The 21,487-nt window shown below is 41.4% G+C and overlaps 2 protein-coding genes across 3 annotated transcripts in view; one reads left to right on the top strand and one right to left on the bottom strand.

The window, feature by feature from the left end:
• Positions 1-1,796: 1,796 nt before the first annotated feature.
• The window catches only part of LOC111269480 (uncharacterized), a 25,873-nt gene continuing 6,182 nt past the window's right edge, over positions 1,797-21,487 (bottom strand). Inside the window, exons 4-6 of the mRNA XM_022849104.2 lie at positions 6,974-7,106; positions 2,820-2,877; positions 1,797-2,409 (exon numbers count right to left, since the gene is read on the bottom strand). Coding sequence (XP_022704839.1) covers positions 2,393-2,409; positions 2,820-2,877; positions 6,974-7,106 — 208 coding nt within the window. The 3' untranslated portion in view covers positions 1,797-2,392. The remainder of the gene's footprint in view (positions 2,410-2,819; positions 2,878-6,973; positions 7,107-21,487) is intronic.
• The window catches only part of LOC111269471 (pyrokinin-1 receptor), a 36,431-nt gene continuing 22,579 nt past the window's right edge, over positions 7,636-21,487 (top strand). Inside the window, exons 1-2 of one of the 2 annotated variants that reach the window (XM_022849092.2) lie at positions 7,636-13,387; positions 13,717-14,129. In XM_022849092.2, the coding sequence (XP_022704827.1) occupies positions 12,837-13,387; positions 13,717-14,129 (964 nt within the window). In that variant the 5' untranslated portion in view covers positions 7,636-12,836. The remainder of the gene's footprint in view (positions 13,388-13,716; positions 14,130-21,487) is intronic. The other variant, XM_022849091.2, reaches the window with a different exon arrangement.

The raw sequence follows: 21,487 nt of genomic DNA, 5'->3' as shown, positions 1-21,487 counted from the left end.
TGGTTTTGGCTTCTGGATGATGGATAAAATCCGCAAATAGCAAAAGTACCAGTCGAAGTAATCTATTACCTAAAAGTAACTATTTTGAATTCAGTACCAATAATTTTTCTAGCAAATATGTCATAGTTCTTGAAGCCTCTGCAAGAAATTAAATAGTGGATAACATTGATCCGTAGAGAATGTCAAACTGGCTTCATGAAGGCGGCGCATCCCCCTCGTTCCTTAATTATTATGCGCCACGCCTGTCTGCTTTTTATAGCCATTTTACGTAAATAAAGTCGTTTCAATCCTATTAGATCGAAAATTTTCGAACTTTTGTCTCTTGTTTTGAAGAGTTTGTCTTCCGAAGACAGATGCAATATGGTGTTGTCCTGTAACGACACCAGCCTGTGCTGTCCTGTCGAGGGTATTGTTTACCAATTTGTTACCCTGATTTTACAGGTTTGATTGACTAACGGTCCATATTTACCGTTTTAGAGCTTAAGGCGTTTATAATAGAGCAAATTACCTGAGGTGCCGCTGTTAGGTATTGTTCAGGGTTGAATTGTCCCTTTCTAATAAAGATTTCCTATTCATGAAGATCTGTTGTACTAGTTTTGTTCAAAAACGACTTAATAACGAGACAATGCTACATACAAATGATCAAGTATTTAGTAATTGGCAGTAGTTATTTCTGTCTGTACCACATTCTTTACGGTACGACGTGGAAGACAATGGTACGATTAACTCGAAATTGTGCAGAAACTTCGTGAACTAAATGGGCCGAACAGTTTACAATTAATTGAAACTCGCTTTTTCCCCCGACCCACGTTGAATCCTATAATTCAAATCAAGATCCCCAGCTGTGAAACCTCGAAAGGAGTTTTAGAAAATTTTTGCTAGGTTCTGCACGCCGTTCGTTCTTCCACGGGCTTCCATAGTTTTCTCAAGCTTGCTTTATCCAGCAGCAGAGAAATACTAAAAATAGCAGTTCTCAATATGTAAATTTTCACCCTTGTGACCTAATCGCGTTGGAAGCGGCTATTCACAAGCTCTGCCAAAATGTTGAGCACGCAACAAACGGAGGACGGCTAAAAGAAATAGCGCGCCAATATTTAAACGAAACAGCTGGGTAACGTGGGCAGGCTGAAAAGTTACTTTTTGAAGTTTACTTTTTTTTCTTTGTTGACCGAATTAATGTGTTGGTTAAAAATATTGCAAAGTCAGTGTCGGTGGGGAAAAATGCGTAATCGAATTAACATTTAAGCGAAACACATAAATAACTTAAAACGTATCTAAAAAAGCTTCGTTTATTGAAATCTTACGGACCCCGTTGAAGTCTGACCAAAAGTACTGGAAGGCCTAAAATGTACGTCTAAATGATGATTAAGTTTAAAAATCCTCAACATTTAAGCTCCTGTGTAAGGCACCTATTAGTGTATTTGGGAGCCCAATTCAGCTAGCATATTTTAAAGTATTAACTGCATAGGATAAAATTGGCTTCTGCATTCAGTTACGTTTGATACAGCTTTTAGACTAAAATGCGCGAAGTACATACATTAACTATAATTGAAGCTTATACTGCGCGATTTAACTTATATTATATTAAATAAGTAAAAGGTCCTATTCTAGAGAAAAATATTCGACGACAATGACCTGTAAAACAGTTTGCTACTCGCACATTTGTGTGACACTTCCACAAAAATATGCTTTTATGCAACGTTATTAATTATTTATCTTCTGCGAACAAGTCCTCGGAATCCCTATTTTTAGATATATCGTCGAAAAAACCCCCTAAGGAGCCCAACCGTAGTGGGTCTCGCTGAACTTACCTGAGGTTTTTTCAAAATACCTAGGAAACTGTACGGCAATCGCATCAGCAGGTGCTAACCTCAATAGAGCGTCATTTTAACGATTTTTTTTACATATTTTCTTTATTCGACATATTCATAACCATCAATCAATATCTGATACTATTTTTTTTTTATCTACGCTGAACTATCATGGAAGCATTCTCGTTATTTTTAGATATTTTTGCAATGCACTTAAAGAACGCGCGTTACACAGCGACAGCTGATAGTATAATACGAATAGTTTAATACCCTTGATCGTATCTCATTAGAATCGATACGACTGCATGAAATACCAAAATTTCATATAAAATTATACTTGTCATCTGACAGCAACGCTGAAACCATTACGCCGAACCATGGCGGCATCGCGAACGGCAAAATCCCATCGTCAAATACTTCAGAACATGTTTGATCAAGAAAAGACAAAGCGCTATTATCCTGAGCAGATTCTGTTCGCTCCGAGAAAACTAGGATCGGAAGATTTGCTGAGTTCAACAAAACATTGTGGTACCATGTGCCAGTCCTTCTACGACAATATAGCCCGAATTAGTATGTAAAAGTCATTTATGGAAGCAGTCTGCAAGGAACATAACCATTATCTTCGTTAGTATTGTAATCAGTTACTAGACACTCATTTAGGCCGTGTTTGCAAGAAGAGATGGTAAGCTAGTAGGGTGTAGGGAAAGCATGCAGTTGAAAAAAACGTGCATTAACATATGTTGGATAATTTGTTTGGAGTGCAAATTTTTAGGTTTCATTGGACAGGGGGCCTATTTTTCCTGAATCGAAATCTTGCATCATGAGTGATCATTCTCTAACCTTTAGCTCCCTGAATATGAGTGGCTCGAAAATGGCTCTTTGTAAATTGTATCCAAAAAATGCTACAGATTAATACTATTTTCGTCTTTATAGTAAATCAAAAATTTTGAAATATCTTTGGATCTTCACTCGACCGAGTTCTCGCTCGAAAATAGCAAACGCCATTACCGGTTTCTTCTGTCTGCGTCTGTCGTTTTGTGTTCCATTCTCCGGTGGGATGGCAAATCTGAGGAAAAGGTTAAATCAAATTAAGTCTACAGATAACTTAATTTACTCATATGATTGTTAGTTTAGTTATCGCTGAGACGACAGTCGAAAACAGTATAAAGCTTGCCTCAAAACCAATCTATTGTTTTTTACCTATTATACAGTTTTTCTAGATCAAGAAACGAGTACTGGGAAAACATTAAATGATATTTAGCTTAGAAGAGAGACAAATACAAAAGTACACATCTATATATCGCGTCTCCGGCGTACGTACGTAGACAGTAATTGAACTTCTTGATTTTTTTTCAGAAACTTCAATTACACACCCGTCGATCGTTCCTTTCTCGGCGTTTGTGCCGCACGTTGCTTACGATTGACGGTACTTTATAACGACAGAATTATCCACTATATATTAATAAAATGTTATTAATAGTCACAAGGTCCCTTAACCATTTACTATACCAAATTCTTTCTACAAAGTAGACTCTCAGTCTTATCAAATAAACCAGTTCTTGCCGGTCGGAGCGTTGACGCAGGATTGCTCGGCATAAAGTGCGCCATTTCTTTACCTCTTACGTTTACCGGCCACCGATGGTCCACCGACATGGTCCAGGCTTTCGATCCTGCTCTGTTTTGTCCCGCTGCAGGAATAGTTCCTTTATGCCTATCTATTGGGGAATGGTAAACTCTTCTCCGCTTCCTTACACATGTAGATATTTTTCGTTGAGAAACGACGGCGGATTTGTGGATTGAATATAGATTTTGAGAAAGCGTTTCTAGGCAATGAGAAACGCAAACAAACACGACAGAGCTTGCAGGGAACGTAGATTTATCACAATTTCATTATACCGATGGCAGTGTGTCATAGTTGGTCTTTCATGTTCTACGCAAATTTCTACAATGAGCTAACTGCTACGATCGTCGTCTGTTATGACATTTGGTAAATACGCTCCCTTTATATATAGCAAATGTACCATCTATCCTATTGTGAAGGGGTCGAACAAATTATTTAGAAAGTTCAGATATCAGACATTAACCAAACGAGCTCATAAAGACAGTAAATGTTCTCAGAATTCCTAGCAAGCGTACGGGATTAGCAGGATGGCTACGACAAAGCCACGTCCTAAAGTCGGCCGAGGTCTCGCGTTCACAAATGTAGTCGACTGCAGGTAGTAAAAAGTGCAGGCTTCAAGGATCAGATAGATCCTTGATGACCTCAGAAAGTAACGTGGTCCTTTTCTTTGCACCTACCAATAGGGATATTTTATCGTTTGTACAAGGGGGCCCCTTGCATGCATGCCAGAATATCTCATGTATTATATTAGGTTCTATCGCATTTTCAGCAGTATGGCGTCGCGGCGTTGCTGAGCTTCTTCGGTTCATTTTAGAAATTTGACAATTTTTTTTCGTTGATCAAAAAGAACATCGTTCAGGATTGCGTCACTAAGAATACAAACACTTCCCTCAGAGGTTCAGGGTGAAATTGGTAAGCTGCCCATTCCATGCGTGACGCAAAAAATTTATATTCGCACTTGGCTTGAACATCAAAAATGCTCCTCGTCGCGAATTTCAATCATCTTTTTTTTTTTTTTTTTCAGCGGACGGGGCCACGACAGCGGCTCTTTAGTTTGTATTTGGAATAATTTAACTCGATGACACCAAGCCAAACGATTCTCGCGGCCGTTAGTGAAAGCACTGGCGACCGTAATAGCTTTCTGATCGAAGCGAGTCGTCTATTCCTTCTAGATAATATCGGTAGAAACTTTGTACTCGAAGAGATTATGGGAGACGCGCACCGTGTTTGGGCACTAGTTAGCTCGGCTCTGACATTGAATCTTTCTAGTTACAAGTAGTTTTATCACTAAGAGAGAGATATTATAATTGACAAATATGTCATAACATCCTGACTATTGTAATGATGTAGCATATACTTTTGCGAAACCTTATGGAGCTCGTTATTAGGTACAAATGTGTCCCAAGTAAATATTCAACGTGACCTCGTTTCACACCTAATTATACGTTCCCTGCAATTTCTCGGCAAGAAAAAAAGAACATTATTCATTTTTACTGTTATATATATATATATACACATATATATATATATATATATATATATATATATATATATATATATGTAAAATGATAATCTGGGGTTTTTAAAATGACGTTGTTATGTTAGCAATTATAACGTTGTAATATATATAATATAAGTAAGGTTTTCTTAAAAGTCCAATTAAAGTGCCTAATTAAGACTGCAAAAGGCTAAGCTAAGAAAGTTATGAAAAAAACTTCCACTAGCTTGTCTTAGCCCAAAACAACTTCCTATCGAGAGGGAACTGCGTAAAATAGTTCAAAGCATCCAAAATTCAAAAGTTAGTTTTGCGATATATTGTACATGGCATTCGTTTTTTTTTTTTATCTACCGTTTTGGCAGATTTGTGTTTCAGCATTAACTTCAATCGTGTAGATTTTACAGAGAGAAGCAAGTACTTTTCGTACAATGTTACCTGTATTAATGAAGTATGCTTCAGGCATCTTGTATTCCTTCATGCTTACACAGTCCAATGGCCTGTCTTCAAGCACCTCGCTCGTTATCGTTAGCTAATCTCTATGGGCATTTTGTTTTGATTTTGTCATAGAAATGAATACATTTTGGCCGTTTTTAAATAATTTGGTGGAAGTGGGACACAAGGCGAAACCTAATAGTATCGCGTCGACACAGAGCTTCGTTTATCCTATCAAAGGCTGTTAGCTGAGAATGATCGTATACGTTGACGAACACGCCCATTTTTGTTTGAGGGAAAACCGTTGAGGAGGTCTCATACAATCGAAGTCGCTATGATTCCACGTACCATTTACTAGACTAACGTATGCAGAAGTAGGGTGGCAGAAAAGGTAAGCTTGTTCATAGTTAAATATCTTTACGGTACGTTTACGGTTTAGGCAACTGCATCTTAAATTATGAGCATAAATTTTTCAAAAAACGCGCTACTTCGCCCTATTAAAGTGGACTTGAACCTTAGTCTATCCTGTGTGTACGTTTATTTAGTCGTCTGTTTTTTTAATCCTAACATGAGTAGATTGTTCGAAGAGTCTCTCTCGGCTTAATCTTCATTCCAATAAATGTCGACAATTGTGGGTACTACTGTGATATTAGGGTGGAGATCTACGGTTAAGCCTCGTCTGCTGGACCCACATCCACGCGTCTATAACTAGAAATTAAGGCCAATCTATTTACTTCGCGTATATAGAGCAGTGGCGGTTTTAGATTGAAACTGTTGTACTATAAATTGTATATAGAACTACTCGATCTGTTCAACTTGCTGTGGTTCGTTACGTAACGTATCATTGGTTATCTGTCGGCTGTGATGTGGCGCTATACACCAGAACGGCGATTACGCGGACCTTTTCATATGGCAGCAATGAAAAAAGAGCGAGCGGAAAAGCTCTTCAAATATGGTATTCTACGTATTTGTGAAAACAAGACGCTAGTATCCTACGATGGTATAAGACGGACCTGTTGACGTATGAACATTAACGTATCTATGGTAATCTTACGGAGTCAAAGTAACGTTTGCTATGATCATTGGCCTAGAAGAGATAGATGTTACGCAATCTGAGCCTACTATGCCTATTCGTTACGATAAGATTACTCACTTTCCATGCTGCTTTCGATTTTTGGTCAATTTTTCTCGAAAGACTCTTAAATCTGGAAAATGTGTGTCATTGTTCTTTACTTTGCAACTTATACAAAACCTAAGTAAACAGACAAGAACAATTTTATCTGGTCACGTCCATCTGTGTGAGTACAGTGATGATAAAGGCTAGTCCACCCCCCCCCCCCCCCACACACACACACACATTTCGGTATAAACGGCGAGTAAAATCAATGAACCCATAAAGCGGTTCCTTTGCTAATCTTCGTTCCATTAATTTTGATTTCTGTCACCACATAAATACACACATCCCCCGCCATCCACAGCTACTGCATTTCTATGTTAAACAAACGCGTTTACGCCGAGTCTAATAGACATGGTGGTTTGAAAATACCTCACAGCATGTCTGAAATTCACGAGTGGATGGGCTTGTTTGATTGGCCGGCCTGACTGACTTACCCGGCTTGTAAGCCTTATCCCTGCGGGATTAGGTTGCAGAGGTGAGTAGGTCGGATTGAGGTGATGAGGAGAACTAGCCAGTTGCGACCAACTGGATTTGCAAAGCGGGCCTTGCATTGTGCCACTGCTCGTCCTGTCAAAAGATACACTATCAACCGTTTTGTTGGCAAGATTTGAATTTATTCGAATACTTTTTTACGGTAATTGGCATTTCGATACGATGTTGATACGATCCAACGATGGGCTAGCCGTTATCGACAATTGTCTATGGGTAATGCGTGAGGTCTGTCTGATATTATGCAACTGAATAGTATGTAAATGGATCGTGGAAAAAATGCTTCGTTTCGCCTACGCTGGGCATTCGTAATTATGTGAGCCTATCGGATTACCTCTTTATTACTCGAAAATTTCCAACTTTAAGAGATGTAAAGTTGGTTGAGGAAGCTTCAAGTTAATTTTGCAAAAGAATCATAAATTAACTTGCTTTTTTTATTTGTATATAAACACATTTAACTTGATTTAACTAGACAAGCATTATAGAGAATGTCAAAGGTCATTACTTAGTGTGAAATCACACATCGCACTTACGACCTTCCAGCTCGAGATCCAAATTTACCATAAGTATGATTTTGCTATGTTCGCCTCTTTGTACTGTATTTCTTAAATAAACGGCCAAGCATTTTGGAATACAATTTAAGACAATAAAATTAAATTATTTCTCATTTATTTTTCCCAAAATATATACAAGTGGTATAATACTATCATATTTGTGATTCTAGGCAGCTTTATTTATCTGTGTGGCATCTCGTATTTATTATTATAGATGCCTGTGTTGCATATAGATATATTTATTATGTACTATATATATTAGTTCTGTTTTTATTGTTTTTTGACTCATCGGTACCATTGATCCTTCGAAAGGCTGTCATTGCCCATTAACGCGTTCTCACACCGTAAGCGTAATCAAAATGCAAACCAAAAAAGTTCCGATCTACGGACAATAGCATTTTTGGTGACAAATTCCTTAAGGCACTGAATGTTACCAAACTGTGTTTTCGATTCAACGCGTGCGGTGGACCTTTGTCAGGTAGGTACCGACAGGGTTAAGATAGAGTTCTGCGCTAAAAGACTGCTTTGCTGACCCGAAACACCGGTCGACAGTGTTAAAATAGGCTATTTCATAACAACAGGTAATAGCTATCTTTTCCATGGCAGATTTTTTGCGGAGCTCAAAAAAGCCTTTCATCACGACACGGAATTTTCAGCCGGAAGCCCCTTGCTCACCTACATCAAATGCAGCACGATTTTCCCTTTGACATTATCTCTATCGGCCCCAGCATGATAACAAAATGGGTTTCCGTACGTGCTATTCATTTGCATCGTCGCTCACCAGAGGTCGCCATGAGCGCCGTTGAAGAATATTAAAGTGCTAAAAGAAAGGGAATGAAGCGAGGAACACAGAACAGCTGCGGCCATCGTGTGGCTGTGCACCGATCTGTTCGGGCTATGCCAAGCCGGACCTCCACGACGAAAACCTCACCAGTAAGAAAGGGAAACAAGGAACCAAGCGGAGGGAAGGGACCGCCTAAACCGGGTATGCAATGCTGCCCACCATGGCATAATGGTAAGGCTTGTCATAGACCTACCCTCAGCTTTCAAGCTCGTCAACTAAGTCTGGTCGAAAGCAGAGTAGCAGCAGCCACCTGCCCGAACGCCACCCGCCTTGGTAAGTGGTTTGAGGAAGAGCGCTTTGGAAAGGAGTGGAGAGTGCCGGAGAAGTCAGTGCGCGCACCCAACACGAAGAACATCAGCGGCGACGATGGCGGCGGCGGCGGCGGCGGCGGCGATGACGACGGCGTAGCAGTTTTGGCAGAGCCTGCGTTTGCACTCGGCTGATGTAGAGGCGCCGCAACGCGGGCTTCGTTCGCAGAGGCAACAGTGACCAAGATAGGGCAAACGACGGACTCGATGTTGTTGTAGTTCGCTTACTTTACTCACAAACGGTACGACGTCTGTTTACTGGAAATAACGACCGAAAGTGCCACGGCCTTTACAACAGCAGCGCTGGTAACATCGAGTATAGTAAAAAAACGAGTGCTGCTTTAATCGGCAACAAACATTAGTTATCAACAATAACATGGACCTTAGTAAGTACTTATAGCCGACATGCCTGCTGTAGTGGAGAGACAATTTATGGTTCTTCTGCTATTTTTACTACTCCTGTTGATGCCGCCAGAGCAACAACTACTGCTCGTGAGTCTGTCTTAGTTCTTGTCGAAGCACTGAATGCCGCCACCAGATCATCAGGCAGATCTCATACGAAGTAACGGTCAAAATGGCCAGCGACTCAAGGCAACGCTACTGCCAACAGTTCTGCTAACGCTGATTCGGAGAAGACACTGACCAGGGTCGAAAACACTTAGGATATTCTTGTGTATGTCCATCCATTTGACTTCGTTTATCTGTCGCAGTCTATTGTGTGTGTCTGTGACCGCAAATGTTGGACTTGTCGAAGCAATTGCAACTGTGCTAGTTACTCCGTTAGCGCGATTGGTAACGATAATCGCCGCTCACTATACCGGTGATCTGACAACACTGATAGTAGTTGTCTCAGAAGTTAAAGGCTTTTTTAAGCTTCTCAACAAGATTGCGACCCTAAGCAAGGCACGTTGCTTGAGGCTAGCTGTAGCTACACGATCGGCGGGAGAAAGGTAGGCACGCAGGGAAAGTGTCCTGCAATAGTAGCGACAGTACCAATAGGCCGCTATAAGTATCGAGGTGTGTGAACTGTGAAGAAAAAAACCAGCTATGGAAGGTGCCAGTGCATTGTTAAGTACAACGAAGAGAATTAAGTAACTTTTTTCTAATCGTTTTATAGCGCGCGGAATCAATCGGCAACGTTTGTCTCAGCGTCGCTCATACGTAAATCATTAACAAGGACAATGACTGAACTCGCGTTTGTAAGACTGCACTAAAGATTACGATTCTAAACCGTTCAATTTTTCTGTTTGTACTTTTCGTTTATCTGTGATAGGCGAATATAATTTTAGTTGGTGCTAATAAGTTGCGGGTCATTTTGTTTTGGTGTATTGACAAGGACGCATAATACCTGTGCTCGGTAGGACCAGTCCAGCGGTCCTTATACTACGGAATACTAAACGAAATAGTTTCATACGGTTGTGGTAAACCCCTAAGCGAAGGGGATCCGAGTTGGCTCAAAATCTTGGCATTTGAGCTGGAGTTGTCTGTGGCAGAACTGTTACCAGAATCAGCCTAAGTAATCAGCGCCCTTCATAGAAGTATTTACATGTAGTTTCTGCACGTCATTGATAGCCATTGGAGCATTAACTTTTAATTGTTAATTGTCCACTAGTGGCTATGCATATAATACAGATTAACTGGTAAAGAAAATAAGGAGCCATATCTTTGTTGAGGGCGCTTCGAAACATTCTTCAAAAGGAAGATTATGCACTTGAAGTGTACAACGCGTACAAGCGTGTGTTATTCTTACAACGAAGTTCCGTTTTCCGGTATTCGGATAGCGTAGGGCCTCAGGAAAAGAAAGTATTGGTAACTTGTGTACAGACGACGATAGGTGTCGACTCGGGTCAAATAAAAGTTATCCGTTAAAGAAGGCGAACGAAGCTCGCGTATGATCAATTGTACCACGGTGATGGATATAACGCGGCGTTTACGTTGTCCTTTGTGAGTGACCGAAGCAGATAGCGGCATTTAGAAGACATTTACCACTCTCTCCATTACCGAATAATTATCGAAATCCCAAAGCATTATTCGGCCTCCAGGCTATTGATTACTCGTTATTGATTCGATGGTCGCGGTTCAAAGAACCCAACCTATTCTATCCTTAGTTGGGCAACCGTCAATCGGGGTTTTGCAAGTCGTCAAGAAAAATTGCGCATCCCGATACGAACCCTTGTACCACGGAGCGTCTCCAGTAGACAGAAGAGATTTCTGACAGCGTTAAAACGACAGGCTAAAAGGTTGAAAGTTTTGAACTCCGATGAAAACATACAGGGTCTGAAGTTGTCAAAGCTAAAAATATGATAGTTTTTTGCTCAGATTACTATTTCGACCCTAGAGCATTATTGCAGTGTACGCTGACGCTGTTCCTGACGCTAATGACTTCTTTTAACCAACGATGACTTTCCACATGCGTCAAAGCGCCGTCGTTGACTAGAAATATGTATCGCTTATCTAAAAGTTATATTAAGCTCACAGGCCTACTTTGAACTAGGAGGGAATTTTTACCAAATTCGAACAAAGACTTCCTAATTGAGTTTCAATATTCCGTGATCTGGGCTGGCCACATGGCCTGACCTCGCCCAAAATCCTATCAGTGCCTGTTTAAGGTGAGTTAGGTATGTGCCGCACCGAGTACGAGGCTGCCAATAGGCTGCTAGGTGACCTGAGTACAGTTTATCTTCAAAAGTTTCCCTTTTGACACTTTGTTTGGCCATTTCGACGATTTGTAGTAGCATACGCAACAGCAACAATAACGCATAACGGCGAAACAAGTGCCTCTAACCGACGTAGGGAAATACTTTCGGTTATGGCAGAAGCGTTCGACACGTCAATATCCAGCACTCAGGAAAATCTGAACCAGAAAGCAATAAGCTGCTATGTTTCTACTTGACCAAAGTCACTGTTAAAATGAATTGTCAATAGCGGTATAACGTAACGCAAGATGCCGATAAATGCCCACGGTTGCTACACCTAACACGTCGATATCGTCGCCCCAGGACGTCCAAGCTATCACCTGTCAGGCGAGCGGGTGGAAAATCGGCAGCGGCAGGAGTTACGAATACTTCGAAGATTATTTCTATCGCAGTTCAAAGAAATTAAATGAAGCAGCGTTGAGCAGGACAGGGTTTCTTTAAGTTACAGTACATATAGACGGTTTTGTCACTGGAGAGACGGTTATCATGGGTAAACAAACAGCCCAACTAGTCCCGGGATGACACAATCGAAAGGATAACGACTACGTGTAAAGAACAGATAGCAGAATGTATAGCAGTCGTGTAAAACGTTAACTAATAATGACGACACAACGAAACAAAAAACAGCATTTCTCTAAGTCATATTCAGCTCTTGCTCAGTTCAGTTCTGCAAACAATACAGAAATTCGCTAAGCAAAAATAGATATACCTCTGAATCGGCCAATCAAGAGAACGGCTAAAATACGCAGTAGTAAAAGGGTCGAAAGTACCTCGTCAATTAGAGAGTTGGGTGCGTGGGAAGCGCAAGCTGTGACCTGCTAGCCGGAAAAACGTGAAAAATCGGTGCTGACTCAAAGAGAGTTCTTTGAAGTGTAGTGGCTCAAGGACAGTGCATCGTTCTAAGCATCATTCAGCCGTGTGAACTATAGTGGTACGTTGTGAAGCTTAGTTCTCGTACAGGCTGTAAATATACCTTCAATGCGAAATTCAGCAATGACAGTTTTGTGGACAAGTGAAGATCAGTGCCTAAAAACGTTGTGGATACCTCAATTTCATAATGTCAATTCGATATCAAGTCGGCTGTGTTGAATCAGAGGAGTTTTCCGTGCACTGCTTCCCTAAGCTCGGTGTGAAATATCCGTAGCAGTCTTCTAGCGTGTCCGAGGACGGTGTACATTTAACGTTCAAAGAAAATACGAGAATTGATATCATCGTAGTCAACCAAGTAACAGATTTGATAACATTCTGGGATTAGCATCCCAACATTCCATAATCACCGTGCCGTACTGAAAGTTTGTCAGGCTGTACCTAACCTGGAGGATCTGCACTTGGGTAGCTTCCTCGAGCCACCCTCTACTGCACAATACTTAATCGACAACTATACCGTGCTAAATAGAGAGACGAGCATGGAGCCTGCTCAAGAACATAGCCATTATTTACGGCCAGCGTCAAACAACATCACTATGGCCTTGTTCGCCATGATGGCGGGTGGTAACCTAAGCACTATTGCTCAGCGAAACCTTAGCGAGGAGCTGTTGGCGATGGCGGTATCCGTATTAAACAGCAGCAATCACTTCGTAACAACGGCCGAAGCAGAAATGCAGGACGAGCGTGTCATATCCGAGAAAATCACCATGACTATTTTTTATAGTGTGATTTTCATCACGGGGGTGTTTGGCAACATCTGCACATGTCTTGTAATCGCGCTCAATCGGTACATGCATACGGCAACGAACTACTACCTATTCTCGTTATCAATCTCGGACTTGCTTTTACTGTTGCTGGGTTTGCCAAACGATACCATACAGTTATGGGCGTCCGAACAGAAGGTCAGCTATACGTTCTGCATAGCAAGAGGGTTTCTGTCAGAGACGGCGACGGACGCTTCGATACTTACAATAACAGCGTTCACTATGGAGCGTTACGTCGCCATCTGTCACCCGCTCAGGGCACACAGGTAAATTCGATAAGAAGCAGTTTTACGCCCAGCATACACGCCCATACCTATAGTAATTATTAGGAAATTGATGTTGTTAAAAATGCGTAATTAGGAGTCGCTTCAGACGATAGCAGGTATCCGCATAACAGCAGCTAGTTATTGTTTAGGCAGAATTCAATATTAACTGGCGGTCGACCTTTCTAATTGGCACCCTAGTTTTTGCTAGTGTTATTTTCACGTCGTTTTCCCCTGTAAGCTTAGCGGCTGGAAGCTATATAGCTTATATACATATATATAGATATATATATAACGAATGTACTCGCGCAACACCAGCTCATTGTTTTCAGAGTGTCAACATTGGAACGCGCTGTGAAGACCATCTTAATCGTATGGATTGCTGCAGCGACGAGTGCCTATCCGATCGTTGCACAGTATGGTTTAAACGAGGATGGCATCTGTACAGTTGTGAATAATTTTCTACCGAACATGTTCTTGATATCAACGGTACTATTTTTTATCATGCCGCTAACCGTCATCGTAGTTCTGTATGTGCTCATCGGTTTGCAGCTGAGAAGATCGGCGAGTGCGGGGACCAGGGGTGACGTTTCGCCAGATACCCGACAGCATCACCAGCATAATCGACAACAGTTGCAGCAACAGCAGCAGAGCTGCCGTGATGAAAACGGGAGTATACGGACAAGTTGCAAAACGCCCAGACACACCGGTGGTGGTTCGAAGAGGGCTGTCGTAAAAATGTTAGGTAAGTAAACAGAAGCTGAGAGCCGACCTATTCTGTGACCGTCGATACGAATGAAATAACAGGTATGCTATATGGTCTGTGGCGAGAGGTAGACTAATATCAAGTATCGGACCGTGTGATGTATGGGGTACGGATAGACTGCACGTTGATCCGATATATATATATATAGGAGAGAGTGTGTGTATGTGCGTGAGAGAGGGAATTGATTAAAAACTAATTTTAAGACGTGTGGCTGGTTAGATTCGCGCTACGTCTATTTGCCGAGCCTGGTTACGTTAAATTTATGAGAAACGACAAAGGTAAGGCCACGTTCATAGCATTCACATGCTAGCGCCTTTAAGATCTCGTACATCATATAGTCACCGAGACGCTTTAAGCATACTTTAAGCATGCATTTTAAACTCGAAGGACATGAAACCTGAAAATTTTAGCTTATCGACAAGAGCCTGTGCGAAAATTACCCATAGTCTCTTCCGAACTATCATGTTTTTTCTTTTACTATGTTGCTATAAACGTGTCAATTTCTAGACTGCATATTACTTTCGTTCGTCGGAGTATTACAAATGTATGTGAGCACCGTAAGCTGCTTTAAGTGGATGGCATCACGTTTTTTGAAGGTGGTATTTTTTTGAAAATTTGACATACGTGACTATAACATATGGGCGGCGGTGTTATGAAAGAACTAAGGAAGTTCTCATGGGTATAAGCCGTGCATTATGCTCGCCTCTTGAACACAGGGAACGGCTGGATCTTGGTATAAATGAAAATAAATCGGTGATAGAGTTATGAAAAAATGTATAAGGGCTCCCCGTGCGAATATCTCCACTGATCCATAAAATTAAAAAAATTGGAAGGCACGACAGACAACTATATATAATAATAGTAGTATAATAGGAGAAACGACCGGATAGTTCATTAATCAGAATAAAAGGTGGCAACTGAATGACATTGATATGTACGTGTAGAATCCGTAATCGTAACGATCTGCATTTCCAACTATACTATTATCAATGGGTAGCGCGGACGATTTAACTAAAAACCATTGATCCACTGTTACCTCCATAATATATAGGACAGCCGTTAATCATAGTTAAGCCTTTTGTCCTGCCTCGAAAAACGTCAATAAACTTTCAGCTCTATGAGCACAGCCTCTGTCTATAGCACAAAGCTAATGTAACAATGGTCATATTAGTGTATATACGATCGAAATACATCGTTTCTGGTAGAAAATGTGGCATTTGATAACACTACTTTGGGAGAATGGGTCTGGGCTGCATCGGAATAGCTGAAGATAGATACTGGTGCTCACCGACCCATTCTGCTCGAGCGGCTAGAATAATCGTTTTCAGTATAAATGTCGTAAATACTATAAATATGCCGATCACATTCGAAATCTTCCTGTACTTTTAGTGCCCTTTCTACTTCCTGTGTACCCATTTACAAAGCGTCTCTCATCACTGTGAACTAATGCTAGCTTTATCTATCGCTTGTTCTGCAAAGCTTTCTATTAGAGATTCGTTTTAGTACGATGACATATAACCCGCCACAGTGTCTAAGCAAATGCTCAGACGTTGATAAAGCTAAAAAGGCGTTAGATCTTCGTAATTGACCAGTAAACGCAAGTAGTGATATTCATGGTAATAATATTGGCATTTATTTCTTTTGTTACTTTTTATTGTTCTATGGGTTTCCCTTAGTGGAAACAATCGTCTACAGTCGCCTTTTCTCTAGTCGCACGCTGGGCTTTAATCATTCGTTGCTTTTTTTTTTTTCGTACGATTACTTCTTGCGTAAGGGATCTGTTTTAAAAACGCCTTGTCCTATCGAACTCATGTCTACCGACTCATGTAAGAGCCTTGCGTAAAGTATAATCATAGGACATTTAACAGGCCATCTAACGTGCATCAATTCTGTGATGATAACATCATTATAGCAACAATATCACAGAGTTTGTTATAAGCAAATCCTAAAATAAAGAACGATAAGTAATCCGCCTGCAAAGTCACACCATTCTCTCGTCATCTGATCACCTTTTTCTCGATACTAAAATTCATAGTATCAGTGTATTGTCCCGTCTCATAAACAAGTACCTACAAATGAGATTATTCATTATCCTATAGAGTTATCCTTCATTGACTCTCTCACTAATTCCCTCTGGAGGGAGTTGTTTCGAGAGAAGGCAGAAATCGGACAGACAGATCGACCGCCGGTGAGTCTGATTGTTGCTCATTTGCTTTTGACAAACCCCGGACGCTTTCACTGTGTTGAGGCGGCGCTGGGCTGGTTAATTAGGGAAATCTCCATGCGAGCTTCGAAATCTTGTCGCAACAGAGACCAACTAAACGATGACATTTGATAGATAGTATTTGTCAGTGATATACTCACATTTCGGGCAACTGGAGCAAACTACGTAGGTTACCGTTAATGATTCGTGGCAGGCCTGTTTGTTTGTAAATAGGGGCCTTTTTTTAGGTTTACCTTCTGAATTTGCTTAATTGCTAACGAACGTGCACTAACTAACTGCCAGATAATTTCGATGGAACGGCTACGCTGTTATAGAAGCAATTGTGTTCATAATGCATTTAGCGCGTGAAACTGGTATCGCGCCTTCTATTTACCTTACCTTGTAATCTTACTATGTAAGATGTAGACATTATGAGTATCGAACAGCGAAGCGGAGTGATTCCTCCTCAAGTTATTTAGCGGCTAAAAGAAATAAGCGTACATATATATTTTCGGTTCGTTTCGATGAGGGTCTGCGAAATCACATCATAGTACGCGGAAAAAAGCTCAATGACGTCACCTCGTGCATGTCGCCGTCAGGTGTGTCAGCGTGCTTATTGCCTATGTATCATACATTTTGCACACGATGCACGTAATTCGATGTCTATTCGTTAGCCAGACTAAACACCTGTACAGCTTCTAATCCGCTTTTGTTAGCGCCGGTCCCTTCTTACCATGGACTCGGGAGGCCACTGGGCAGCAAGACAAGACTGGTAACGCCGCTTACGCAAGAAACACTTTAGCCAATATACATACGTTATCAAATGGATCGACGAAGCTGCTATCGTCATGACAAGGAGGTGCAGAGGGCGGGCAGCCATCTTGTTTTCATAAGGGCAGTAATAGCAATGGCAGTGTCAGCGCTACCTACCTCCAGCAAAAGCAACAGGAATCTGTATAATCACAAATGAGAATGATTACCGGCGAAGGAACTAAGATCTATCCAAATCCTGATCCTCGAAGTCTCACAAGGCGGCAAAAAGAAGAAATGATGTGACAAAGTCACAATACATAGGTAGCAAACGGTCCGGTAGGAAGTAAGGACTTGGCCGCCAATGCAAACGACCTGCTCAATGGGGTGGTGCATATTTCTGCTTTGATTTGCATCTTTTGGCTTTTGAGCTCAAGCGGAAGAAATTACTTATGGAGAAATGGCCCGGTCAAATGTTGGCGATTGCAACATATTATCACAGTATGCACTATGCCGATTGCTTTAAAAAAAGCTTAGTCTATTAGTTACGAAGGAAAGTATAATGCGTCACTTCTGCAACATGTTTACCATACTGACTCGATACAAACCAATGCTTCCTTTGACTCCCGAGTACTTTTTCCACTGAGAGCTAGAAAGATGCTTATGTAACGTCGCTACGCTGAATGGACGCCGCACGTTTTGTTGTTCATTATCCTTTTAGAGGTAAATGCTTTTCAATCATGAGCTGAATTATATCAATAAGATTTTTCTGGAAATACAATATTTACCAAATTGTTAAGCCAAATTTTAATTAAAAAAAAGTTACAAACACCATCGAAGACGGTTGGTTTCAGGATGATGCCTGTGCTTGTTTCGCTTTTCTGCCCTCGAAATATGTCAACATCTCGGGCATCAAGGACGTGCAAAGGTGGCATTACTGTATGCAAAGGAATGTTACATGCGAAGGTATGGCCGGAATTTAGGCAGGCGTGTCCTAGGAATTAGAGAGCTTAAGAAAAAAGCTTGAACTCATTCGAAGGCTGCGCTGTCTCGTTTCACTGATGCGTTCCGTCACAATAGCATAGCTTCCGTGTGACAAAGATAAGGATAGGTCTTCTATGTAACATCACTGTTTACCTCTAACTTGTATGCTAATATCCTAACTAGAAAAGTTCCGTGCTGTGTTGTAATATATACACACAGGTATATATACACCATTATACAGATTAAATGATCGAGATTTAGCTTTCACACATTAAATGCTGGGCTAGAAATAACTTGCATAAACACATAGCGCGTTTGCTTACGTACAATAACTACTTTTAAACTCCTCTTTCCTAACGTGGGGGTCAGCTAGATAAGTGAATCATTTCTGAGACGAAGTCTGAGAGATTTCGTTCTCAGTGTACAGGTACCTAGATGCGTAGCTCAGAGCTAGATAATCGAATTATAGTGTTGTACCCAACATATTCCAAACAAGGAACCAGAACAAAGGTAATTTTACTTCACCTATCTAGCTTCTGGTTTATTGATTAGACGGTATTGATTGGTCAGCTTCTAATGAGTTAATTCTGTTTTAAACGAGTGTTTTCCTTATGTCGAAAGGGACACAGGATTCGAATGATTCCCGTTGACGGGTGGATTATTTGTACGAACACATCACTCGAATGCCCTGCACAGATTGTGTCTGCCTTAAGTCCTATTTCTAGGCCACAGTCAATAGAAGCATCGTTCATATTAAAAGGCCAATACGTAATCATAACACGTGTTTGAGTTTTATAACTAGACAATATTCTCACGGAGCTCCTAGTCGTCCGGCCTGAACGGTAAATAGTATCTGCTTCAATAATATAACTTTCTAGTAGAACGAAAGCAACACATAATTATGACGGTTTGCGTTTTAACGTACGATATAGCTTACTCTCTAGCAGGCTTGAATAATAGGCCAAGGGGAAAAGTCGCCTCATTTTCTATATGATTACAGCTCCATGCTAGAACGTCTAACTGCTTCGATAGTACAGCATTAACCCGCAACAAGAAAAGATGTTCCCCAAACATGCTTGGATTGAAGGCTCAATTACGCATGCGTATATATAATGCAAAGCGTATATGCCATACACTTGTCTCTGGGCTCAGCTTTTGAAATAAGGATGTTCATCAGGTCCGAAAGAGTTTCCGCGCTCAAAACTATTTCTACTATAGCTGCAAAGGCATGATATATTGCTTAGCAGGCTAACATAAGTCGACACAATTAATAGTCAGATAGAAAAACCTAACAAGCCTGGACCGTCCAACGATTGACGGAGGCCCGAAAAACATAAATTTTAGATACAGTGCCACAGAAGGCACGACTCATCCTCACAGATATTGGAAGTTTGTTTCGCTCACCGGCCCCGACAGCCACTATCAGCGTCTCCATCAACTTGACCGTGATCTTCTTAAAAAAAATAAGGGCAGCAAAAGCTAAGGAACATAAAGACCGCCCGCTCGTCAGCCGCCCAGCGATATCAACCCTAATCTGGTTGAGTAGACGAATTCCACTGACATCCCTAAAGGCCATGTCTGCCTTGATACTCTCGTTGCTTTACGCGACCGTTGCTGGTAGTAGCGCAGCGTACGCATGAAGCTACGAGCATGCATGTATTTACGTATGCAGGCTTCAGGCGGACGCGGGCTCTCACCGGACCACAGATACTCCTTCTGACGTCCTCAAAAGCCAACGTATGAAAGCAACAATGACAAAGGTTCTAGTTGATCGTTGCTGACCGCTGGCTGATCGCTAAGGGCCGAGTAACAATTGCAGCTTTGGGCGCCGCCGGTCAGCGTCAGTTCTGCTCATCCGGTCTGCAGCGTAAAAAAAACTAGGAGCCATAACTGGGAAACGGTTGTAGTATTGTAAACGTTGGCCGCGGGGGCCACTGTACAGCAAACAGTGTGGTGTCGTTGTCGCTCACCGAAATAGCTGCTAGGGTGTGGAGTGGAAATCTGAATTTGCAAAAAGTTTTGCTATACTATTTGAGGATGAGCTGCTAATCTCGTTGCGTTCACCGCCTTCTGGTTTGCCTATACTACCGTGGCTTTCTCGAGTCTCCCCTTTGTAATTTGTCATTGTTGTTGTCGATCCGGCGAGCCAGAATCAAAAAACATGAACGTACAATAGCGGGTTATATCATTACGTTAGTTATCTGATGATAGGCAAGGTGGCATGAACAACGCCGCCGGCAAACGGGCTAAGCAGTATTATCAGATGAGAGGTCCTAAGAGGCTCGCGGCCACTGTATGAGCGATGGAAGAAAGACACGAGTAACAGAAGCTGGTAGATTAGTGGCCTGAAAGGATGTATCTAATGGATGATACCCAAACCTATGGGGATTATTTAGCATTAGTCTCGGCAATTAACACTGGACTATCTTTCTCTACCTAAATGTATATATATGACGTACGTCTATGCAGACCGTTGCATTTCAGCAACAGCAACGATAGACAAGGACTCTTTAAAAAAAAAGTCGACACCGACCTGAGCGGCCAGATGTGTTTGAAAATGCGCAAACCTCATTTAGTGAACGCACGTTTAAGCGAGGCGATTGCCAAGGTTTTCACTATCTTCGCAAAGCTCAGTGGGAGACACGTCGACACCTAGTCTATTCAAAGATCTTGCAGTAGTTCGCCCTAGGCTCTTTTTGCTATAATGAGAGCTATGATACTAATTATAATGCTGAATGAGTAATACCGAAAGCTAATTATAGAACTTGTAGTCGAAATGAGATGTTCATTACATAATAGTTCTGTGTACATGTTTGTGACGGGCATTACGATAATGCAGATCCAGGTTGTGGCATGAAAATTTTATCTATAGTAAAAACAACAATGATCATGACGGTGTTTAGGCCGAGAGGTTTCTACTGCTACAAAAACTGCCTTGGTATGATCTAGCGTAAGACCTGCTCCCAGGCCTTCTAGACTTCAAGATATCAATGTATATATATATAGGAAAATATTGCTTCTTCAAACGAAACTCTACATTTGAGAATGATCATCGCGCGGTCCATATATATATATGTGGACCTGACACAATATCTCAATTTAACATATGTTTTGAATAAATTTGAATCGCTCACGCTACTCTTACGCGGGCCAACGTCTGGACGCATTTTCACACGATGGCGTTCGGGATATCTGAATACAGCCATAGCGCAATCTGTCTAGAGTACAATGTTCGCTGGCCGCACTTGTCTATGCCGCGCAGGTCTCTAAGAGTTCCCACCTTCTCTCAAGCCAATGCAATATCTTAGATCGTTAGGGTCCTTGCGTAATTCTTGTGTTTTTGGTAGAACGGATCTTATGGCTACATTGGGTTACACTTTACCGTGCCATAAAGGAGATT

The sequence above is a fragment of the Varroa jacobsoni genome, unplaced genomic scaffold, assembly GCF_002532875.2.
Source record: "Varroa jacobsoni isolate VJ856 unplaced genomic scaffold, vjacob_1.0 scaffold_1388, whole genome shotgun sequence".
Taxonomy (NCBI): Eukaryota; Metazoa; Arthropoda; class Arachnida; order Mesostigmata; family Varroidae; genus Varroa; species Varroa jacobsoni.
Note: the sequence above shows the minus strand (reverse complement) of the source record. Positions and strands in the feature narration are given on the sequence as shown.